This window comes from Culicoides brevitarsis, chromosome 3, assembly GCF_036172545.1.
Source record: "Culicoides brevitarsis isolate CSIRO-B50_1 chromosome 3, AGI_CSIRO_Cbre_v1, whole genome shotgun sequence".
Taxonomy (NCBI): domain Eukaryota; kingdom Metazoa; phylum Arthropoda; class Insecta; order Diptera; family Ceratopogonidae; genus Culicoides; species Culicoides brevitarsis.
This window is the reverse complement of record NC_087087.1, coordinates 33,597,163-33,621,656: the sequence shown is the minus strand read 5'-3', so window position 1 is coordinate 33,621,656 and position 24,494 is coordinate 33,597,163. Positions and strand designations below refer to the sequence as shown.

Below are 24,494 nucleotides of genomic sequence, written 5' to 3'. Positions count from 1 at the left end.
TTTCAAATTATATTTAAACTTTGAAAAAAATTTGAAACACTTTTCAAAATTGCACTTACCTCAATTTATCAATTTCATTCGTCTCGTACAAAAATCGACACAAAAACAAGACAGTCAACAATTTTTCCTCTTAAATTCCAACAGAAAATGTACAAAAAGTCTTTGTAACTTGTCGATTCCAGAATTAAAGTACAAAACCTTCGCGCTCCTTCGACATGAGCAGACCTGCTGGGCTCAGCGATTCCGACGACGAAGTAAGAAATCAATTTCTTTCTTCTTTCTTTCATTCACAGACAATTTTTTTTTTTTGTTTTTATTGCAGGAGTATTTCGGCGGCGGCGGAAAAATCCGCATTGTCAAGGGTTTGGGTCATCAAGCACGCCTCAACAAAGAAGATTTTGACATAAATCTCACGCCTGATGTGCAACAATGGCTCTCGAACTTCACCCGAACCTTCAACACGTACAAAAAGGGTCCCGTTGTCTCGCAAGGCATCCGAATGTTCCTCGCAACACGAAATGACCTCCATGAGATCGTCCTGAAACTCTATGCGAATCTTCCGGGAAGCTCAAATCCGAAATCGGGAACGCTGGCGTGCACGTGTAAGTTGATTTTTCGAATTTTTCTTCAAAATTTAATAAAAAATTAATTTTTTTCTTGTAGTAATTAAAGAATTTGAGGCATTCCTGACGTCACTTGGGGCAGCGTTCGTGGCTGAAATAAAAAAAACGCTTACGGATGACCTCAAAATGGTCGCTTTCAACTTTTTTTACAGCCAAAGTCAGTTATTTGGGATTGTCTGTGATTGTTACGACCTCAAGGCGTCGCGCCAACTCTTCGTCGCACGAATTCGCGAGCTAATTACGGAACAAAAGTACAAAGATGCTTGTCAAAGTGCATGTGACCTTCAATTATACGGCATGGGACACTTCAGCATTCATGATTTTCTCGTACCTTTGATCCTGCAAGACAAAATGTCGGTTGCCGAAAAGTATTTAGCTGCTGACGGGGCGTTACAACGTGAATTAGTCACTTTTTTGGATACGTGGCTCGATCATCGACAATCCTTGTCACACTTTACGGACAATTATTTGGCGAAAAACGACATCGCCGGCATCAATTATTCCAAATTGCAGCGAAAAACGTTGAAAAAACTCGTAAAACGCTACGCCGACATGTACAACATCCCGAAAGAGCTGACTCCGTACTTGGGCGAAATGGATGCCTATGGGATGTTGCAATTAATGCTCAATAAAAAGTATGTGGAGCGATCGCTGAAAGACTGGGACGAGTATATACGAGAAACGGTACTGCCAAACTCGGGGAGACTGATAGACGAGCTAATTTGCGCGTGTTGCGACTACAACGACGTACCGGAAGCGGCGAAATGGGCCAAATTTTTCGCCATTGACACGCAAACGTTGCCGCATGCGTTACAGGAATACCTAAAAAGGGAGAAAATGTCGCCAAAATTATCAAAAATCACCGCCAAAGACGAATCCGAGGAAGATTTTTACGAAAATTATCCCTCGTACTCCATAGAAATGTCGAAAATTCTCGTTGTAACGACCGTCAAACACTATTACCGCATGATTGGAGAGCTGGCACGTCACGACGTCGTCGGTTTCGATTGCGAATGGAAGTTTGGCGAGACAGAAATCGATTTAATTCAACTTGCATCGAAGGAAAAAGTTTATTTAATCGACGTCAAAACCCTCAAAAATGTTTTATCGCCCGACGATTGGCGCATTTTGGGCAGAAAAATCTTCCGGAACGAAGAAATCCTGAAATTAGGCTTCTCGCAAGCAAGTGACGTCGCAATGATACGAAAAACGCTGCCCGATTTGTGTATTAATTACGAAAAAACGACTTCGTACATCGATTTACAAAAATTATGGAGATTCCTCGCCGAGTATCAGAGCTTCAAATTACCCTTTGTCGATAATGCGCAAGGACATGCGAAACAGGACTTGCGACAACTAACGAATTTATGTTTGGGTCGACCGTTGGATAAGAATCAGCAGTTTAGTAATTGGGCGAAACGGCCTTTGACGAAGGAGCAAATTCAATATGCAGCTGCCGATGCGGCATGTTTGCTTGAGATATTTGATGTGATGAAACGCGAAGCCAATAGACTTAAGGTCGACCTGAACGATTACGATTTGTGCAAAAAGCTAAAGTGAGAGTATTTTGTACTTTTTGGAGTACATTTAACCAAAATATATAACTTAGTTTCCTTACGTACTAAACACGATTAATTGTAAGACAAAAAATAAAAGTATGAAGTAATAAAAATCTAATTGATGTAAAAATTGACAAGATTTCGATTTTTGAGAAAAAAATTATTTTATAGAATTTTTTCGAACAAAGGTAAATTTTCGAAAAAAGACAAAATTTCGAACAAAGAAAAATTTTCGAACAAAGAAAAATTCTTCAAATTTTCGATTAAAGACAAATTTTCGAATAACGAATCGGTTTAAAAATTTATGATAAAAGAAAAATGTTCGAACAAAGAAAAATTTTCGAACAAAGGCAAATTTTCGAATAACGGATCGGTTTAAAAATTTATGATAAAAGACAAATTTTAGGACAAAGAAAAATTTTCAAACATTGAAAAAATTCTTCAAATTTTCATACAGAGAAAATTTTTCGAATATTGAAAAAATTCTTCAAATTTTCGAATAAAGGCAAATTTTCGAACATTGATAAAATTCTTCAAATTTTTGAACAAAGACAAATTTTCGAAAAAGGCAAATTTTCGAACATTGATAAAATTCTTCAAATTTTCGAATATAGCAAAATTTTCGATCAAAATAAAAATTTTTGAACAAAGGCAAATTTTCGAATAACGAATCGGTTTAAAAATTTACGATAAAAGACAAATTTTCGAAGAAAGAAAAATTTTCAAACATTGAAAAAATTCTTAAAATTTTCGATTAAAGATTAATTTTCGAACAACGAACCGGTTCTTCATATTTTTGAATAACGAATCGGTTCAACGACTTCCGGTTGAGTCGTATGAAAATGATATTGAAAATTGCTATCTGCTAATTAAGCCATATCCCAACTCACAATTTAAAATTTATTCTGTGCACTGGGCTAATGAGACGAATGAAAATGATAAATCCGAATTAACACAAAGTCAAATCAATTTATCACTTTCATTCGTCTCATCACAAATTGCAAGTCCCAATGCACAATTTCAAATTCATTTATTTTGTGCCTTGGGTCTCGAAAATTTCCAATTGTGCCCCGGGCTGCGTCGAATCAGACAAGTGCGATTTCCAAGTCCGATATTAACCAAAGGGATTTTCAATTTTTGCCAAGATTTTTGAAGAAAATTATGCTGTTTCGCGTTCGTGTTTCGTGAAGGTCAGCGCTTTGGCTGAACGTGAAGGTAAGTCCCTACGGAAACGCGCAACAATCGGGCATCGTCGCGTGACGACGCGTCAGATAAGAACTTGGTCGGTCATTTTTTTTCTCGCAGCAGAAAATTTTTTTCATTAAAAAAGGAAATTTGGCACGAGAAAAAAAGAGTTTTGACTGAGTTTGGAGCCATAATTCTCCCTTTTTTGCGGCTAATTAGTGAGCGGCACGACAAATTGTGTCATCGATTAGCGCGTCTCGGGCCGCGAGTGAATGGGCGTTTTCAAAACATTACCCATACTCTCGTCTCGCAGTGCTGCTCCGACAGCAGAAGCCATAAAAAAGGGAACTTTTTAGCCTGAATCTATCGTGTTTACTAATTTTTTTCTGTAAATTCACAGGCACCGCAGGTTGTTTTGATTGTTCGATTAAAGGAGCAGCGAAAATACTCGGAACTGTTAATTATGATGACGTCAAAATAAAATAAATAGTGAATCAATTTTATTTTCAATTTTTCTAAGAAAAAAAATATTAGTAGTGTGTAACTCGTGTCTATTAAATATATGTGTGTGTCGTATTTAAAAATACTTTTTACAACAAAAAATCAAGTTTTTCGTGCATTCTGACCAAAAAATAGAAGAAAAATCAAATAAAACTCGAAACGAGCAGAAAAACTTTAAATTTTATCGAAAAAATTTTAAAATTATCGTGCTTTTGGTGTTGTTCAAATGATAAAAATACTCGGCAGTAGTAGATAATACTTGAAAAAAAGAGCAAAGGACTACAAAAAAAAAGTTAAAAATAATCATCGGAGAATTTGGGAGTGTAACATTCATTAAGCACACAGTGGCGTCATATACAGAAATTCAGGTAAGTTCAATAAATATTTTTTGATGTTCCGTTCTTCCTCCTCTCCGGTCACGACTTGTACGTACACATTTTTGACGTGATGATGACATCATTTCTTTTATACTTTTTTTTGTCATCTTCGTCAAAAAATACAAAAAAATAGCTGAGGTAACTGTTTCATGTTTAAACCAGCGAACGACAAAAAAAATTAAAAAAATGAAAAAAAAAAATTTTTTTTTTGCGGAAAATGAGTGATTTTGAGTGTATTTTCCTTGTCATCCCGTCTCGAATTTCATAAACAACTATTTGTTTAATTTACAAAACGTTCGAAATTCGACACTCGCTCTGATTCGGTCATAGTTTCAGCGAAGTCATAATCTCGATAAAGAGTCTTAATGCACAGCAAATCCACTCTCGAGATATGAAGAATGCTTAAAACATTGAAACTAAATACCATTCACGCATATTTACTATCGTTGACTTGGCTGTCAACTGCCTGTCTGTCCCCCCTTCTGATGATGATTCGAACAAAACGAAAAAAATTCTTATTAGACAACAAATAATTTTTTTTCTCTATTTACTGAATATTTGCTAATGAACATCTATTGCACGTATGGCGAAGTTTTGTGTAAGAATTTGTGGAATTTTGTGCTTTTATGGCAATTCTTGTTTAGTTCGTAGGCAGGTTGTAATTTTCTCTACGCTACAGATTTTTTTTTGTGTGTCGATATCTAAATTTAACACTTGTTTTAAAAGGTTGTTGTTAAAAAAAAGTTCAGTGATCGAGCGAGTAAATAAATAAATGAGTTTTATGAGAAATTTTTTATAGATAAAAATTTGAATTTAAAAAAAAATTAATTTTTGCATTTTTTTTAATTAATTTTTTTAATTTTTTTTTTAATTATTTTTTTAATAATTTTATATTATTTTAATTAATAATAATTTTTAAATTTATAAAAAAATAATAAAAATTATTTACACAATTAAACTAATAATTAAAATATTAATTAGTATTAAATATTAAAAATTAAATAAAATAAAAACTTTAAATAAAAAAATAAATAATAAAAAATTTCGAAATAAAAAAATAATAATAAAGACATACCTATTAAAAAATTTGAGAAAAAATTAAAAAAAAAATATTTATAAAATTAAATTAAAAATAAAAAATTAATTTAAAAAATTAAAGAACAATAAAAAAAATTCAAAACTCAATTTAAGAAAAAATAATTAATTAATAATATTTAATTGATAAAAATTAAATTATTTAATTAAAAAACTTTTAAATTTTTTTTATTTTTGACACTTTAAAAATTTAATTTGTTCTTAAATTTATAAAAGTTGCTTAAAAAAATTACAAATAATCAAAATTGGTAAAAAAATTACGAAATTTTTAAATTTAACCTTAATGCAATTTTTTTTTGAAAAATCAATATAAAATAAATTAATAAAATTTTTCAAAAAGTTTTAACTTTTAATTTAAAAAAAAAATTTTAAAAAAAAATATAAATTAAAAAAATAATTTTTTTTCAAATTCTCAACTTATTTTAAAAATTAATCGGTTTTAATCGACATTTTCATTATTCTTCAAATATTCGATATTTTTTTTTTTTAAGAAAATTTTGAATTTTAATGAAAATTTTTAACAATTTTTTAAAAAAAAAATAAAATAAAAAAAATTAAATAAAAAAAAATTTATAAAATTAAATTGACACCTGTGAAAATTTTTAAAAAAGTCAAAAAAGTAAAAATTTTAAAATATTTTTTTTTTAAATTAAATTTCTTAAACATTCATTAAATTTAAAATTTTTCCTTTGAAAAATATCAAAACAAGAAAATTTTTCAACATTGAAATCCATTTTCAAGACCCTTACTTTGCAACGTCAACGCTCGCAAAGATCCGAGGCATTCTATGAAAATTGCAGCACGAACAAACACTCTCACACACGTACTGCACTTTGCAATGACATAATACGCTCGACCTTGGATTATATGTGATTTCAATTGCCAATTGGACTGACTTCTATTTTTTTATTTTTCGCCATTTATCCGTAAATTTGCGTTTTTTGTGTGCAAAACTTGTCAATAATACCAAATAAATACCGAGCAAAAAAAAACCAAAACAAGATTATTCAATGGGTGATGTCTGAAAATTACAGCACTTGCACGTATTTTACGTAGAAACACGTTCTGATCAATAGATTGCAATTGTGCAGTATTTTTTTTTTTTAGATTTTTTTTTATTTATTTGTGCAAATGCCATAGAAATGTGGTCATTGAGCATCGAATGAATGCATCTGTAACTAACAACGTCAGAGTTCGATTTTTTTTTTGCATTGAATGATCTATTTAATAAAAGGTCGATGGATGGCGATGAGTAATGCGTTGCATTTCCTGTTCCACGAGCTGATTTTCGGGCTGAAAAGTTGCATCGGAGAGACATGCGTCAGAGGAATGTCTGCATTTAGACTCTATATTTATCACTTTTTGTGTCTGTTCGACACATATTCACTTCGACATGCCGCCGCGCGTATTCGATACTGAACTTTATACACCCTTGCCTTCTATCGGTTTCTATTTTTAATAATAATAAAATAAATGCAAGGTTGATTCATGACGATTTTTATCTATAAACTAATGCAATTCTGCACGTTGCGCTTCAACGACACAAAAAATTGTAGGACGTCCCTGTGTCTGTTTCAAACTTTTTAGATAAATTGTATCAGTTTTAACTTTTCTCGTTTTTCATGAAATTTTTTTTTGAGTCACCAAAAATGAAAATTTTTTTAATGAAAATGAACACGAGAAAATTTATCGTGTTTGAGGAAAAAATTGAAAGAAAATGATGTCACGACTAATATTCTTGGCAGACTGTTTGTTAGGTGAACTAGATAGTACTTTTAAAGAGCAACGATTTTTTTTTTCTTTGCGTGAGAGAAGAAGAAACTGTCAAAAATGATTTTTTGATCAGCTGTGAACGGATTTTTAAAATAAAGTTGATGTAATTTGGAAGAAAATTTAATGAAAATTGTTAAAATTAATAAATGTTTAAAATTAAATTAATTAAATTTTATTTAAAATAGGTGAAAAAAAATTCAAAAAAAAAAAAAAATAAAAAATATTTCAAGGCGAAAAAAAATTTTTTATAACAAAAAAAAAAATTAAAATAATTTTTTTTAATAAATTTTATTTAAATTAGTTTAATTTAATCAATAAATTAATAATAAATTTATTTAAATTAATAATTAAATTTTATTAAATAAAAAATTTTATTTTAATTTATTTTAAATTCATTTATTGAATTTTTTTAATAATTTAATTTAATTTTGATTTTTTTATTAATATTTTATTTTTCAAAAAAAAAAATTAATTTAATCAAAATTTTATAAAAATTGAAAAAAAAATTAATTTTTAGTTTTTATTAATTAAAATTGAAATGGTCAAAATAATTTCAAAGGGAACATTTTTACAAAATTTTTACAAAATAAACTCTTTAAACTTTTTTTTTTAATAAAATAAAAAAAATAATAATAAATAAATAAAATTAAAAAAATAAAATAAAATAAAATAATAAAATAAAAATTTAAAAAATATTTTTTTTTAATAAAAGACTTTAAATTTAATTTTTTTGTATATATAAAATAATTAAAATTATTAAAAAATTAAAAAAATTATTTTTAGATTGTCATTTTTTTCTAAATTTAAAATTAATAATATTGAAAAAGTTAGAGAAAAATTGAAAAAAAAATTTTTTTTAATAATATTATTATTTTATAACTATTAATTTTTTAATAAAATAAAATAATTTAATTTTTTATATAAAATAGGTAAATCTTTGTTTAAAGTTTGAGAGTTTAATTTTATAAAATTTATTATCAAAAAAAATAAAAAATGCAAACATAGCATTATTTTTTTTCTTTAATGAAAAATGAGCTAATTTGCATAAATTCATGTAAAAAGATAATTTTTCAAGAAAAAAAATTAAACCACAAGTCAAATCTTATACAACTAACCAGTCGCCCGCATCTCCCAACCAACAACTGACATTTACTTTTCAAAGAATTTCAAAGTTGATTCACTTTTCTCAAGAGTGATGTTGAATTTAAGAAGATGAAAAAAAAATTCTCGAACCGACATTTAGCAGAGCGAGCGGAGGATAGACACGAAGAAAAAAACCAATAAGTCAAACATAATGCTTCGACTGTCTATCTTCTCTATCTTTAGCAGGCTGGCGGTACGTCTTTCGTTAAATACAAATTTATTCAAGGGGTTTTATAACAAATAACGCAAAAAAAATATCAAACGATCGTAAAATCCCCTTTTTTATGCGATGAACGAATGAATGCAAGACGACGAGAAAACACACATTTTACGTCAATAATATCATTACAAACAACAACGAGAGGAGTATGCAAACAAAACTGTGGGAACAAAAGCAGCACTTTTTTCTCTGCTACTCGAAAGCAAGTTTTGAATAAATTTTTACACAAACTCGAGAAAAATCACAAAAAAATTGTTCCTAATTGCAAGAAGCAGACTTTTTTCTCTTTTTTTTTGTAATTCCATTGCGAATAAGTGGAGTAATTGTCACAGCATGCGTCTGTGAGTAAGAGGGAAAGTTCATGGTCGTCACTATTTTTAGTTGTTGACAAAAAATGTAGGCTTGGAGAGGTTGCCAGTTAAGCAAAAAACGTAAAAAAAATGAAAAAAACTCACAAGACAAATATTTTTCAATTTGCAACCAGCTCGTGAGATGAAAAGAAATGAAAATGAAAAAAATATTGAGGTTAAACTTTCTTTTGAAGTTCGGAAAAATTCCATTTTTTGCGCGTATTTCGTGCTTTTGTGACAGACAAACGGGCTGAAAATACGGAAACTTGGCGAAAAATGTCCCGCATTTAGGAAATTATTTCTGAAAAGCTGCCAAAAATGAACGAAAATGACGAGAGAGACAAAACAAAAGGAAGGATTTTGCTCAAAATAATAACAAAACAGCAACAAACAAAAAATTGAATGCATCACATTTACTCGGAAAATCCCTTTTTTCACGTACTTCCATTTCTGATTAGATATGTTGGATCAGATGCGAGGATAAACTCCATGGTTTGTCACGAAATACACACGAATTTATCTTTTAACGCTCTTGTCATCGTGTTATAAATTGATTTCCAAAATAAAATGTACTGAACCGAAAAATAAGCAGTCATGGCTGAATATTTTTCTTTTTTTTTGTGTCGTTTGCTTCACTCGATGTGATGATGTAAGCGCAAATAATAATAATCTATTGTCAGCAGTTCTCTCATCACTTTCGATCGGAATAAATATAACAAAAATTGTATCCGGTTACCAATTTTTTTTTTGCTCCGTATAATTTGAGATTTTTTGACCTATTTTTTAAGAATGTGTTTTTTTTTTGTTGCACACAAGAATTCATTTCCGCAAAACAAAACAACAACAAAAAAAAATGAACAATAAAATATTTTTTTTGAATCATCTCATAATTCGATGCCCAGAACAAGGAAAAGGCGTTTAATTTCTTTTATGAGATTTTTGATGCATAAAATTGCTTTTTTTGAAGGAGGTTTTAAATACTAAATTTTGGGTTTGGGAGAAATTTATGTCGATCAGTCAATAATTTTTAATTAATAAAAATTAAATTAATTTAATTTTTAAAAAATAAAAAAAAAATTGATTGAACTTATATTTTTATTAATCAATATAAATTGTTAAAAATTCATTGAATTAAATTAAATTATGTTAAAAAATATTTTTTATTTAATTTTATTTTTTTAATTATTTAAATATTTTTTTAAGTTGATTTTTATTAAAAAATTTATTTGAATTAAATTTAAAAAAAATAAATATTTATTTTAAATAATTAAAATAATTTTATTTTTTATTTAATTTTTAAAAAATTTAAATATTTTATTATTTAAAAAAAAATATTTAAATTTTTTAAAATTTTATTTAATTATATTATTTAAAAATTTATTTTAATTAAATAAAAAAATTTTAAAAAATATTTTAAAGAATATTTTTTAAATAATTTAAATATTTTTTTAAATTTATTTTAATTAAAAATTTATTTAGATTAAATTTAAACAAAATTTTAAATATTTGAATAATTTTATATATTTTTTAACTAATCAAAATTCAATTTATTTAATTTAATTAATTTAAAATCATTAATTAAATTAAAAAAAAAACTTTTTATATAAATAAAATTTAAAATTTTATTTATGTATATAATTAATTAATAAATATTTTAAAAAATAATTAAATATTTATTCAAAAAAAAAATGCACTCAAGTCAATAATAAAAATTAATTAAAAAACTGCTATAGTAAATAAATAAAATTCTGCGAAAAATCAGTAAATTTCGCAATAAAATGTTGTTTACATTAATAAATTATAAATTCATCGACTCAGACTACTTCGAGTATACGAAATGTACATTTGTCATGGTCGTTTATGTAGCTGTCGCTTGAGGTTCTTTTCTCGCCCAGCTCTGTGTGCATTTTGCGAACATATGCACCGAATGTGTGCCATAATAATAATTGTTATTATAATAGTAAAGACATTAAATTTATTTAACACTTGTTGTTGTTATTTATTCTACAAAATTGAACTCTCTCTATAAATAGTCTGGTTCATTCCCTTTCGACAAAAATTATAATAATAATTATTGTTTGCACTAAATATTGCACGTGAAACGGACATTTGGCACAAAAATAAATCATGAACATCGTTTTTTTTTGTCGCTTTGTAATCAATAAATAACCAAAAAACGAGTGGTTATGATTTTTTTTGTGCATGAAACAATAGACCGAAAATTTTTTTTACAACAGCAATTAGAGCAAAAATTGTAGCTATCTCCATATTGATACAAATTCGTGAAAAAGCGACTGCACTGAAAAACCAATTAGGGTCACACCTGTGCGCATTTCGTGTACTAATACATCATTTTTTTCGTACGCGTGTTCCGAAAATAAAAAAAAACTATTTCTGTTCTGCTTTTGGGTAAATTTTAAATACTCTCCATGTGTACAACATGTTTATTTATGTGAAACATGCTACATGAGAAGCAAAGGTATGAAATTTGGAACACAAGAACAGATCCGACATGTTTTATTACATTTTTTGCTTCGCGCTGTTTCGTTATCAACCTTAACTCGAGAGCTGGACGAGAAGTCTATTAGTGGATGCCATTAATTATTCCTAATGCAATCTCCATTAATTGAATTTAAAAATATAACTAACACTGCTAATAAGTTGCTCTGTCGCATGCGTTGATACAGCTAATGGATTAGTAGAGCATAAAAAGCTGAAATAAAAATAAAATTTTATTTGTTTGCCAATGCATCATCGATTGATTTATTTAGTGAGGAGCAGAATGAGCAAAAATGCATCTTTGTAAAAGAAAAATTGGAGCATCATGGGATTATTGATGATTTCTTTACTTGACTCGAAGGCAGTTCAAGTCGTTAATAATGAGATGTTGTAATGAGATACAAATTTTTCATATCAGTCTTTAAATTTTGTTTGAAAATTTTTCTTTCAATAAACCTGTTTCTATGGGCAAAAAACGGGTCAGATTGATTCTTTTAGGGATCAGGTCTACCCCTCAGGAGTCAAATTGATCCTTTAAGGGAGTTTTTGATCTCTTAATAGATTAATATGAACTCTAAGAGATCAAAAAATTCCCTTAAGTGATCAATTTGGCTCCTGAGGGGTCAACCTGATCCCTTAAGAGATCAATCTGACCCGTTTTTCGCCCATAGGGTAGACTTCGTTTTATCAAACAAACAAAATTTTAAGAAAAATCAACATTTAAAAGTATGCAATTAATATTACTTCAATAAAAATTTGAAATTTTACCCCTGTGGGTATGCAATGAAGTTTACTTTACATTTTCTTAATTTTCACGAATTTTCAAAAACCTTTTTTAAAATTTTCTTGTACGAAAACATTCCGAGAATTAATAAAAATGCATCTGAAAAAACTTAAAATTGATTCGTAATTCAGAATTTGAGTTATAGCGTTACAAAATTTGTATGGATTTGATAAGTTTTTTGACGTTAGAGGAATTTTTTAAAGCTAAAATATTAAAAAAATCTTAAAATTATGGTTTTTTTAAATGTTGTATTCTAAAAAAATAAACTAAAACTGAAAGTCTTAAGAAAAACTTTAACTTTTGCTCTGCTCTTAATGAAATGCGAAAAACATATTGTCTCAGTTTTCCTCAATTTCATGGATTTTCACACCTTAATCGCTCCTTTTACGAGTAAACGTCGTGTTTGGATTATGTTTTCTGTTGCCAGCAAAATATTTCTGCCATGCCTTACATATTAAACAACCGCACTAGATTTTAACTTTAAAACTGGCTTCGTCTCTATTACATATTCAAGGGGCATGGCATTCTAAAATTTTACAATTTTCAGCAATAAAAATTTATGATGCTTTACGAATTTTTTTTCCCTGTGTGTAGTAGTAGACCTTGAGCAAAAGGAACATTTCCAAGTCGTTGTTGTTGTCTCAGATTATCCTTACAATGTGTATTTTTATGCCCTTGGCAATTTGATTATAAAAATCTTTCTTCTTCTTATTTTCCTTATGATTCGTTCTCGTATTTTCCGTTTTCGTGTGCTTTTTTTAGCATTCTCATTCCTTCGATTAACATCCTTCCTTACACAACCTTCATTCATTCTTGTATTTCCTTAATAGTTTCATGCAAACACACAGCCACACTCCTTTTCCATCGCATTTAACAAGAAAGATTAATATCATGCCATTGTGTCTACTCATGTTGTTTGTTACGTATTCATATTAAAATGGGGTAGGCCTTCTGCCTTCCCTCGCCTCGGCACGTTACGTCGTTTAATCCAGTTTATTTTTACGTTTTATGATTATTTTTAGTGTCAGGAGACTTTTTACTCGCTCTTTATTTCTATTGTTTGGCAAGAAAGCTGCTGCTGCGACGAGACAAAATTCGGGAATTCGACTTGACCGACATCTGTTTCCAATTAAACTTAATTAACAACTAAACAATTCACGAATCGCTCTATTCATGTCAATCATTTTGCATTACAGGTGTCAATAACGCAATGCTACTACTGCTACCTGCTCATTATTGTATTGCACTCATTTTTCAATGCACAAATAAATCAATATGCTTTTGTTCTTTGATTCTCTCGCAGCTACTGTGCACGTTCAGATTTTAATTATGTGTGCAAATATAGTTAGGTCGATGCAAGAGTTGAAAAGTTTTTAAATTTTCTTCTCAGTTTTCGATTTGAAGTTCTTAGATTTTGATTTAAACTTGTCAGTTTTCGATTTAAACTTGTCAGTTTTCGATTTAAACTTCTCAGGTTTTGATCTGCTTTCGATTTAAACTTCTCAGCTTTTGATCTGAACTTCTCAGTTTTCGATTTTAAGTTCTTAGCTTTTGATCTGAACTTCTCAGCTTTCAATTTTAAGTTCTTAGCTTTTGATCTAAACTTCTCAGCTTTCGATTTAAACTTCTCAGCTTTTCATTAAAACCTCTCAGCTTTTGATCTGAACTTCTCAGCTTTCGATTTAATCTTCTCAGCTTTCGATTTAAACTTCTCAGCTTTTGATCTGAACCTCTCAGCTCTTGATTTAAACTTCTCAGCTTTCGATTTAAACTTCTCAGCTCTCGATTTAAACTTCTCAGCTCTTAACCTCTGAAAGATTTGTGAAACATTTTTGATATTCACATCTGCCTTATTGGCTAAATTTAGAACATTCTATGAATCAACAATTGCAAACAGACCGACATGCAATTCATTGTTGTTGCATTTCGGACCGGATTCAATTTTCTGTCAGCAGGCGGTATACAAGATATCTGCTGCCATGCGTTTAACTCCCTTTCGCAAAAAAAAATGAGCAGTAGTCCTACTTTGAACTCCTCTGGGACACAAAATGCAATATGCTTAATGGACTTTTATAACTATCAATTTGCAATAATGTGTCGGAAGGCGGTTCGTGTATGTCCATGAACAATGATTACTTTGCTGCTCCTGCAAAAATTCGAAAAGGTAATTTCAGACGACAAAAAAAGAGGAATTTTCAATTTAAACACACGAGTTGTCGTCGTCGTCATCATCATCGTGTATGTGTCATACCTCTTTGATTAAAGACACTTTTTGCATGCTAATGAATAGAAACCGACATTATTTTGCATAGATTCGGACTCCATTGTTATTACTCGGAAAATGATTATTTTCTTTTTTTTTTGTGTGTGTCGTCAAGCATATTTGACCCAATTAATTTTCAGTGCACGTCAGTGGGATTTTTATTATGGGAATACTTTCACCTGACTTCTGTCGAGCTCTTTTTCATAGTCTTGGGCACACATGTCTTTCTGAAAATATCAATTTTTGGGAAAATTCCTCTTTTTTCTACGGAAGATCTGCTTGACGACAACTACGATGATGACAACAAAGTCTCTTGTGAGTTTTTGTCTAAATTTGACAGCGTATGAAAATTGTATTTTTTGCGTGAATTTTGAAGATGTTCTTTGGGTAAAATGAACAAATGTATCCCCAGATCCCATTTTTTTTGCAAAATTAAGTATCAAATTTTTTTTTTATCTAAAATATTGAAAAAATTAAAATTAATAAAATATTAAAAAAAAAATAAAATAAAAAAATATTTTAATCCAATTCAAATTTTTAAAAAATTCAGAATTAAATTTTAAATTATTTTTTATTTAATTTAATTAAAATTTTAATTTTTTTTTTTAATTTTTAAAAATTTTAATTTTAAAATTTTTGTAAGGGTTTACCTTCAAAAGTTATTTAAAAAAATGAAAAAAAAATTAAATTATTAAAATAAAATATAAAATTATTTTTAATAATTTTAATTAAAAAAATAATTTATTAAAAAAAAATAAAATTTAAATAATTTAAAATGAATAAATTTTGAAAATTTTATAATTTAATATTAGATTAATTTTTAATTTATTTTAAAAATATTTTTTAATAATTAAAATTTCAACAGTTATAAAATTATTAAAATTAATTTTAATTAAAATAAATTTTAATTATTTAAAAAAATAAAAAAAAAATATTTTTAATTAAAAAAATTTTATTTTATTTTTTTTTAATTAAAAAATTAATCAATTTTTAAAAAATTTAAGAATTTTGGATTTTACGAATTAATCTAAAAATTTTAAATAAATTTTCTTAAAATTATCGGATCTTACCCAAAAAGAAAAATTTCATGTAATAAAAAATAACCAGACGTCTCCATTAAAAAAACATTGTTAGTACCCATCATATCAATTGTTATGCAACTCTCCAACAAAAATTTTCTTGTTCATCTTTTTTAAACAGATTTTTATGGTAGCAGTTACATTTTTTTTCGGTATCCGTTCCATTTCACTCCATGCACAACATTCGTCGTTCAAACCCGTGCCATACAGAAAAAACGTGAAATTTCTCTCTTTTGTAATGTCCAGAAGGAAAATCATCATCAGCAAAAGAAGAATCTCTCCAAAATGTACTCAACTCGTGCATTTAATGTTCTGCAACTCTCTTGAACTTCACAAAACTCACAACGTACGTTAAAAAATTCAAATGGACACAACCACATGCATAGCACGCACGTTAGAGGGAAAAACATTTTCATCGTCGTCGTTCGTTCGTCGATGTTCGTCGGCTCGACACTCACTACTCAGGAAACCGTTCAAAAATGTTCATCTTGCACTTGCGCCAATCTATTATTCAGCTGGTCTCTTTCCTCTGCGAACAACAAAAAAATAAACGTACATCACACATGTGACTGATCGGAGATTCTCCGCACACCACGATGTAGATGAAAATTTTATGAGAAACGTTTCCCCAAGCAATTTCACACACACACACACACAGATCATCTCTATCTATAATTTAATAGCAAAAACGAGCTGCGATCGTCGTGAGTTGCCTCGATGTTTTGTTCGGAGAGCATGAAGATGGCGTGTTATGCATAGAACGCAAACTCGGTACAAAAATATAACATCGCGACCCTAAAAAAACATAATAATATCATTCATATTGGCTCTCTTCGTTGCTACAAGCTCCTCTCTGCCGTACGAAAGACGAAGGAACGTCAAATTTAAACGGCTGCACGTTGTTTTAAACGTAAACTTTTTTTTTCTACGAAATTTTAGTTGATATTGGTCTCTGGTTTGTCATTTTTTTCGCTGTTAATTTTAATTTGGTTTGAGACCGAGGATGATGACTCAATTAACGCACCGCACAATCTCTCTCCTCTTTCCTTTTCCGCTACTTACTTTGATTCAACAACTTTTTTTTCATCCATCAAGGAAACCTTGTCATCGTTCATTTCACGCGAATACTAATCTCTCGACAAACAATGTAGCTACTCGTGTGGTAGTAACCGATTGTCCAATAATAATAAAAGACGAGAGAAGCGAAAGAAGTAATGAGTCAAGCAATTTTCTTAAGTGATATTTCTCATTTCGTCTTGTGTCTTGCCTTATCTTTTGTGTCACAGAAACACATCTGAGATGAGCAAAAAAAGATTAGCGCAAAAATTTCTTACATCTTCTTCATATCCTTTGGAGATGTAGTTGTTTGAACGCCAGAAAAAAAATCCAATAAGTATGTTGAGAATTTATAACATTCCACTCCATTGTAATGCATTTAAGTTTATCTAACTATTTATCTTCGTCTTATTTCTCTCTCTGAAGATGTGTAGACGAAGCGGGATCTTGTAATACGAGATATTTATCGTAAAAGCCACGGACAAAAGTTTCTGCATCAGATAAAAGGGAGTAAAAAGGAAGGATGAACAAATGATCCTTGACAATGGGAAAATGTGCTTGGTCACGTGATCTTAGCGAAAAGGATTTACTTTTCCAACTACTATTGAACTTTGTGAAAATTTAGGCTGTTTTCGGTATTTTTAGTTATATGAAAGTTGTTTATCTTGTTTTGCAAGAGTTTTACGATAAAATTTCACTTTTTTGTACTCCTCATTTTAAATTTTTTACATTTTCACTCAAATTTTCCTCATATATTGACTTTTCACATTTTTATACTCCTCACTTCAATTTTTACTCAAATTTTCCTCTATTTATTAACTTTTCACTTTTTTATACTCCTCATTCCAAAAATTTTACTTTTTACTCCAATATTTTGATTCGATTTTTGTAAACTTCATGACTCCGAAGATTTTTCTATTAATTCGATTATTCTTATAATTGAAACATAATATTTTTTACATTTTGATACTCCTCAATTCACATTTTCGTACTCCTCATTAGTTATTCTTTTTGATCTTAATGAATTATTTGGATAGAAGAAACTTTTAATGTATAAATTTTTAATTCTTATTAATTTAAAAAGTTTCTTTTATCCAAATAATTCATTAAGATCAAAAAAAAATCATCTCTTAAGTCATGAGGAGTACGAAAATGTGAATTGAGGAGTATCAAAATGTGAAATATTCTTATTTTGTTAGAAAAATCCATAAAATTTGTTTACAATGTCCAAATATTCTCAAATTTACCAAAATTTGTCAATATTTACTCCTACATTCGACTGAAAAACACACATGACTTTCAGTTAAATGAACTCAACTTTTATGTCGTCGCGTGTTGTCAACAAAACGACTCTTGACCCATTTCGAGACGAAAAATTCTAACCATCAAGACGTCTGCACGTTCCTCACACAGTCTGTGCGAAAATTATGGTAATATATCCGATCAGAATATTTTATGAAAATGTTATCTTTTTCAAACTTTTTCATTTTGCGTCTTTCTAATTTCATTGAAAACCAAATTTTATAGAGTAAAGTGTCTTTTATCATTAAAAGTCATAAAAAAACGGAAAACGAGGCCACAGCACATATCCAATGAACAGTAGAAAAGAACAATAAAACTGGAAAAAATTGAATTTAATAGTGCACTTTAACGGTAATGATAGTTTTTTATACGATTTTTATATGTTTTTAATAAGTTTCATGTGTACGTTTTTTTTTGCTGTTCTTTGAAGAAAAAAAAAAGAAAATGAAATGAACAAACAGTCCATTTATCCGCGCGCGCTGCTTTGCTGGTTGTACAGAGGTTTATAAAATAAAAAAGTAATAAAAGTGAAGATATTTTTGTTATGTTTACATTAAAAACGTGTGTGTTGTAGCGAGCATTCCGAGCATCAGTGGCGGCAGTGAGTGAACAACAAACGACACATCCATCTTTCGAGCATTCGACATTCTTGTGAACTTTTTTTTTCGCTGTTGTTGTTCGAGAATATTAACTGGCGAAGAACATGTTTCGCATAAATGTCAGAGACAACTAGATGAAACGTGAAACGAAACTGTTTTTTTTTAAGAAAAACGAATCTTATTTTAATAATATTCACGTAATTTTTCATTTTTGGTTTAAATTATCTGAAATTCTATAAAAAAAAATTACAAAAAAATGATCAAGTTTTTTTTAAGAATTATATGATGTTTTCCATGAACTATCTCCTTTTAAGATTTTAAATTATTTTTTTTAATTTTTTTTTTTATAAAATAAAATTCATAGTTCAGTTCAAAGTCAGTTAACATCATAGGAAAAATTTTTTTGACGAAAATGTTATATTGATTAGATTAATGTTAATTTTAAAACGAAATCGATGTACCTCGAAAGAATACTTGTGATCCACACATAATGTTATGGGAGTGATAATAAAGTCAATTTTCAAAAAAACGTCAAATTTAAGCTTTGTATCTATTAAGATATGAAATTTTTCAGAAATTTTGAATTTTTTTCTGCGAATTTATAGAAATTTTTAAAAACTATTTTTTTTATTTAAGAGCATTTTAATAAAACTTTTGAACCTTTAAACTTCGTTCCATAGAAAAAGTTTTTTTCTGAAAAATAATAATTTAGTTTAAAGTTCCAATAAAGTATGCGATGAAGCTTACATTCGATATTTGACCATTTTTATTAGTTTTTCTCATAACTTATTAATTTTTTTCTGCTCAAAGACCTTCTGATAGTCAATTAGAACAAATTACAAAAAATCCCAAAGAATTTCTTGAAACAGATCATAAGTTATGGCGTTACAAAATTTGTATGGAATTCAAGGTCAATGCATACAAATTTTGAAATACAATAACTCAAGATCTGCTTCACGAATCTCTCTGAAATTTTTTGTAATTTATCAGTTTTAATTATGAGAAAGTTTATGTACAGGAAAAATTTAAAAAATTACATGAAAATGCATTGAAAATCAAGAAAATGTAATGTAAGCTTCATTGCATACTTCAGGGGCTGAAAATTAAATTTTTTTAAAAGTGCATATTTTCAGGTTTAGATTTCTTTTAAAAGGCTCGAACTTAACATTAAAAAAGAAAAAATCAAATTAAATCTTAATTTTATCTAATTTGATGAAAATTAAACTCTTTAACTTTTTTTAATGAAATTTTCATCTAACAATTTAACTAAATAGTTCTTATAAATAGTTTTACGATCGCATAATTCTTTATATTTTTTTCGTCTTTTATATCTTCTCTACATATGTTTGATCTGCAAAAGACATCATCAGCATCATCATCGTCGTCGGTCCGCTTCCCAAAGATGTGAGACAACGACGGCGATGATGCTGATGATGAACGAGATGGAATTCAAACACATGTCGAGTATTTTTTTTATTTTGTTTATTTCGAGACCCGTACATCTGTACCTACTTTCTGTCGTCGGTGTCATCTACTACATGGAAAGACGACGCGTTTGAAAATTTAATTTTTCACATTTTGTAATAAAATTTTTGTTATTGTTAGCGCATCGCATTGTTATTATGAAATATACACATTTTTGTATAAATAGTACGCGAACTTGATCTGTTTCATCGTCTCATGTCTCGGGCTGAAGCGACCTTGTTAACCGACGATTTCCCGTATGACATGAGAAAATAAACAGGATTTTAATGACTTGAAAAATGGGTTTTCCAAAAAAAAAATTTTTCATAGCACGCGCCTTGCCTTTTACGCTGTACGTGAGATTCACGGAAAAACTCCAACAACTATTTCTTCGTACAGGCAGCGAATCCAGAGGAGAAGGAGAAGAAAAAAAAACAAGAGAAAATTTAAATTTCATTCGAAAAGAACGGTTAAATGAGTGTGTAATGGTTGGTTGGGCACTTTTGTGTGTTATTTTATTTTTTGTGTCAGGTGTCAAAAGAGAAAAACCAATATTTTTTTCCTATTTCAATCTATTTTTGTGTGCCGTACACACAATCCGCTCGTTCGTACTCGAATTATATTTTCCGAAGACGTGAAAATGCTTGCAGGGGAAAAATGAGTTACTCTCACATACACGAAAAATGTATTCTTGTTAAAAACGGGCTGCTCACACTGTCGGAGACGAAAAGTGTTTCAGTGTGTGCCATTTTGCGAGTATAGATGGAAAGTAGACAAAAACTGGCTACTTTTTTCTTCTTGCTCTGTGCAACTCTTACTCTGTGGAAAAAATGTGAAAAATTGTGAAAAAAATCGAGAAAATCGTGTAAAAATGTAAGAATTCGACGATAATTGTTGGAAAATTCTGTCGCAACCACAAGTTTGCCCATTTATTTACCGAAATCCGTGTGAAAAAACGACTTGGAAAAACGCTTCTAGAGTGGAAAAGTTGTGTCACAAGCAAAAGTAGAGAAAAACAGCAATATATAACATATACAAGTGTACATGAAAAAAAAATTTTTTTTATGCATATAGAAAAAATGAGAAAAATTCTAAAATGGTGTAATGAAAATTCCCAACTTTAAAGTCGAATCGTAAAAAAAAATAATTTTTTTCTTCTTTAGCTTTTTTTGTGTCCAAATTAATTAAAAATAATAAAATAAAAAATTCTGTGTGGAAAAATCTAGTCGACTAAATATTGTATGAACGAAGAAAAAAAACTATTCAAGAAAAAAAAAATAAAATTCAATCTGTTTAGTATCACACACATACAAAAAAATCCTCTATTTGTGGAAAGCGGCGCCTAGCCACTTTTAATTCTCTCTCTCTAAATTGTGCATTAAACTGAAAGAAAAAAAATTAAAAAAAAATAATGTGTCTATAATTGCAAAAAAAAAAAAAAATATAAAATCACACAACAGCTGTAAATAAATGTGACAAGAAAAAAAAAATGAATTCAATAAAAATAATAATAATGTTCATGAAAAAATATAATTATTATTGTTATTGAGAGCAACATATAATATTTTATATCACAAAAAAATAGGAAATGGCAGCAGATAAGCGAAAAAGGCGTGCATGACAAAACTATTATACTATTCTGAAGTGACAGATAACGAATAAAAATAAAAAAAAATAAATTGACAAAATACCATCATTCAAGGACATTTTATTATATATAATATATATGATGAAAGAAAGTAAATAAATTTTAATTATATACATTTTATATTAACATATATTAAATATGTATAAAATATGTATTAAAGCAGTAAAGAATAATGATGAGAAAAGTTAAAAACTTTTTCAAGGCCAATCTTCTTTGATTGGAATCAGTAAACAATAATAATAATAATTGCATGATCAATAAATTTTCATTTAATTATTATTTTTCAACGGTATATTTTCCAATATATATGATGTTATGATTGAAAATCAATAATTTTTTTTATTAATTTTTTTAAATTTTATTTAGTAAAATATTAAATAAATAAAATATTAATATTAAAAAAAATATTAAAATATTAAATTAATTATTTAAAAAAATAAATAAAAAAAAATGTTTTTCTTTCATTTTATTTTTATTTTCTTAGTTTAATTAAATATAATAAAAGTCGTTTTTAAATTATATTAAATTTTAATTTTAATTTTATTTTAATTTACCTTTTTATTAATTCAGAAATAAATAAATAATTTAATTAAATTTAATTAAATTTTTACTTAAAATCTTTTTTAATTTATTTTAATTAATTTTATTATCTTCGAAAGTTAAAAATATTTTTAAAAACTTAATTTTATTATTTTTTTTTATTTATAATTGATTATATTTTAATAAGTTGATTTTTAGTAAAAATTATTAAATAATTTTAAGTTTTTTTTACAAAATTTATTTTCTTAATTTTATATTTGATTGGTTTTATTTAAAATCCAAAATTATTAAAATTTATTTTTTTATTTTTATTTTGTTTTTAATATTTTTAATTTAATTTTTTAAAAATAAATTTAAAATAATTGAATAATTTTTTTTTCATTTTTTATCTTATTTATTTTTTATTTTATTTATTTTATAAAAATTAATAACATTATTATTTTATTAAATAAAATAATAAATAATAAAATAAAATAAAATAAAAAATAAAAAGTATTTTTTTAATAATAAAATTATTGGAACATAACTTCCCATAAAGAAAGAAACTTTAAATTTATGTAAAAATTATTCTTTACGGATTTAACATAATTTTCCAATATTTCATCATATATATTATATAAACATAAAAAAATAATTTTAATAGGATAGTGTAAAAAGGACTTTTACAACTATGAAATTCGATCAGAAAATGAGCTGATCATTACTTTGGTTTATCATCAGTCAGTGTGTGTCATAAAAAATAAGAATAGTGTAAAAAAATAAAAAAAAATATGAAAAAATTGTATTTTTATTCACAATCACGTTTATTATAATAAATAATATTCTGTCAAAAGTAGCAAGTGTAAAATAGTTATAATTATTAAAAAATAAACTGTTATCACAATTTTGTGAAAAAAAAAATTAAAAAATATTTGAACAACAAAAAAAAAACGCATATATGCATAAATTTTGCTTCTAACCTTTAAAGCAAACGGAAAATAGGCTTAGGATTAACGCGCGTACCGAAACTAAATAAAAGGAATTGGAACCTTTTTCGGGTAAGTTTTTGCCAATTTGCGCTTTTTCTGATAAATGGCGAAAATGACCATGAAAAAAAGGCGGAATTCGCGTTGTTTAAAAAAAAAAACATAAAATAGAGACACCTGTATGGCGATTGAGCGACCAGTTGAGCCAAAATGTAGCGAAAATGTACAATCGTTCGTGCACAGCAAAAATGTACAATAATAATGGAGTTCTTTATTGCCAAGTCACATGCAAATTTTGCTACAATCGTCGTCGTATTAATGAAAATAAAATGAATGAATTTTTTTTTGTTTTTAGAAATCACCGTGTCTGCGTGCATGAGCAGAATAATAATAATAATTAAAAAAAAAAATGTGAGTAGGTGTACGGCTCTTTCGCATTTACAAGTTAAATAACTTCACACACCTTGATAAAATGTTAAATAACTTAAACAACTTTTAGTGCAACAACGACGACGCGAAGACAATTAATTAATTGCTCAAGTGACAGCCGGCAGCTAAATTTCACTCGAGTTCGGGTAATTTTGATAGATGATGTAATTTCGGATGATTTCCCAGCCAGCGCTATTTCAACAGATGTCTCTCCTGCAAAATTGCATGTAGCTATTTTTGCAAAATTTTATTACGAATTCAATTTATCATGTGTCTGTGCATGAAATGTGTTTTCAATATAATAAAATAAAATAAAATAACATTTTGGCAATAAAACGCGGCATATTAGAAAAAAAAAATGTGGAATAGTTTATTATAATATGGATGTATTTATGAAAATTCAATTATTTGTCTGGTTTTCGGGAGATGAATAGTTTTGTTTATGATAAATTTTCGTTCTTTTGATGAATTTCAATGACGCAAAACCCGTTTGAGAGCTCAATTATGGTAAAAAACTGAAAATTTTAATGGTTTGGAAATTTTTTTCGGAAAAACCTATGGAAAAATATTGACTTCATCAAGACAACCCCTAAAAAAAGTCAAAGGTCAATATTTAAATATCAATTTACTGACGGTAACGAACATGATAGACAGCTCGATTATTTATTCAAGGACAAACTTAAGATGGTCCCGAAAAGCAGATGAACGAGTTCAATAAATTTTTAGCGGTTTTTGTTGAATTTTAAATGTATGAAGACTTATTATTTATAGGATTCGTGGAAAGAATATTTAAATAATTCTTGAGAAATTTAAGAAAGATATTTTAGGTTTTATTAAAAATTGTTGACAAAATATTCAGGTTGTCAAGTTTAAAAAAATTAAAAATTTTAATAAAAAAAAAATTTTTTTAATTTTTTAAAAAATTTAAAAAAATTAAAAATTTTGAAAATAATTTTTTTTATTTTTTTAAAAATTAATAAAATTTAAAAAAATATAAATTTTAAAATAAAAAATACAAAAATTTATATTATTATTTTAAA

The 24,494-nt window shown here is 27.7% G+C and overlaps 2 protein-coding genes across 6 annotated transcripts in view; both read left to right on the top strand.

Annotated features, from left to right (window-relative positions):
• Positions 1-96: 96 nt before the first annotated feature.
• LOC134834033 (exonuclease mut-7 homolog) lies at positions 97-2,291 on the top strand. The gene is made up of 3 exons (XM_063848548.1): positions 97-254; positions 323-602; positions 664-2,291. Exons 1-3 carry the CDS (start codon positions 216-218, stop codon positions 2,181-2,183), a joined length of 1,839 nt encoding a protein of 612 aa, XP_063704618.1. The 5' UTR covers positions 97-215; the 3' UTR covers positions 2,184-2,291.
• A 971-nt stretch (positions 2,292-3,262) lies between these two features.
• Positions 3,263-24,494, top strand: part of LOC134835607 (plasma membrane calcium-transporting ATPase 2) — a 65,157-nt gene continuing 43,925 nt past the window's right edge. For 4 of the 5 annotated variants that reach the window (XM_063850499.1, XM_063850500.1, XM_063850495.1 and 1 more), the window contains exons 1-2: positions 3,263-3,397; positions 3,768-4,236. The gene's annotated coding sequence lies outside the window, so the exon portion shown is untranslated. Of the gene's footprint in view, positions 3,398-3,767; positions 4,237-22,919; positions 23,098-24,494 lie in introns of those variants that run through there. The other variant, XM_063850496.1, reaches the window with a different exon arrangement.

Excerpts from the sequence above, each read along its gene's own strand:
- LOC134834033 (XM_063848548.1), top strand. The coding sequence starts at position 216 with ATGAGCAGACCTGCTGGGCTCAGCGATTCCGACGACGAA. Across the intron at positions 255-322 it reads TCAGCGATTCCGACGACGAA|GAGTATTTCGGCGGCGGCGG; the intron begins GTAAGAAATCAA and ends TTTTTATTGCAG. Across the intron at positions 603-663 it reads GGGAACGCTGGCGTGCACGT|TAATTAAAGAATTTGAGGCA; the intron begins GTAAGTTGATTT and ends TTTTTCTTGTAG.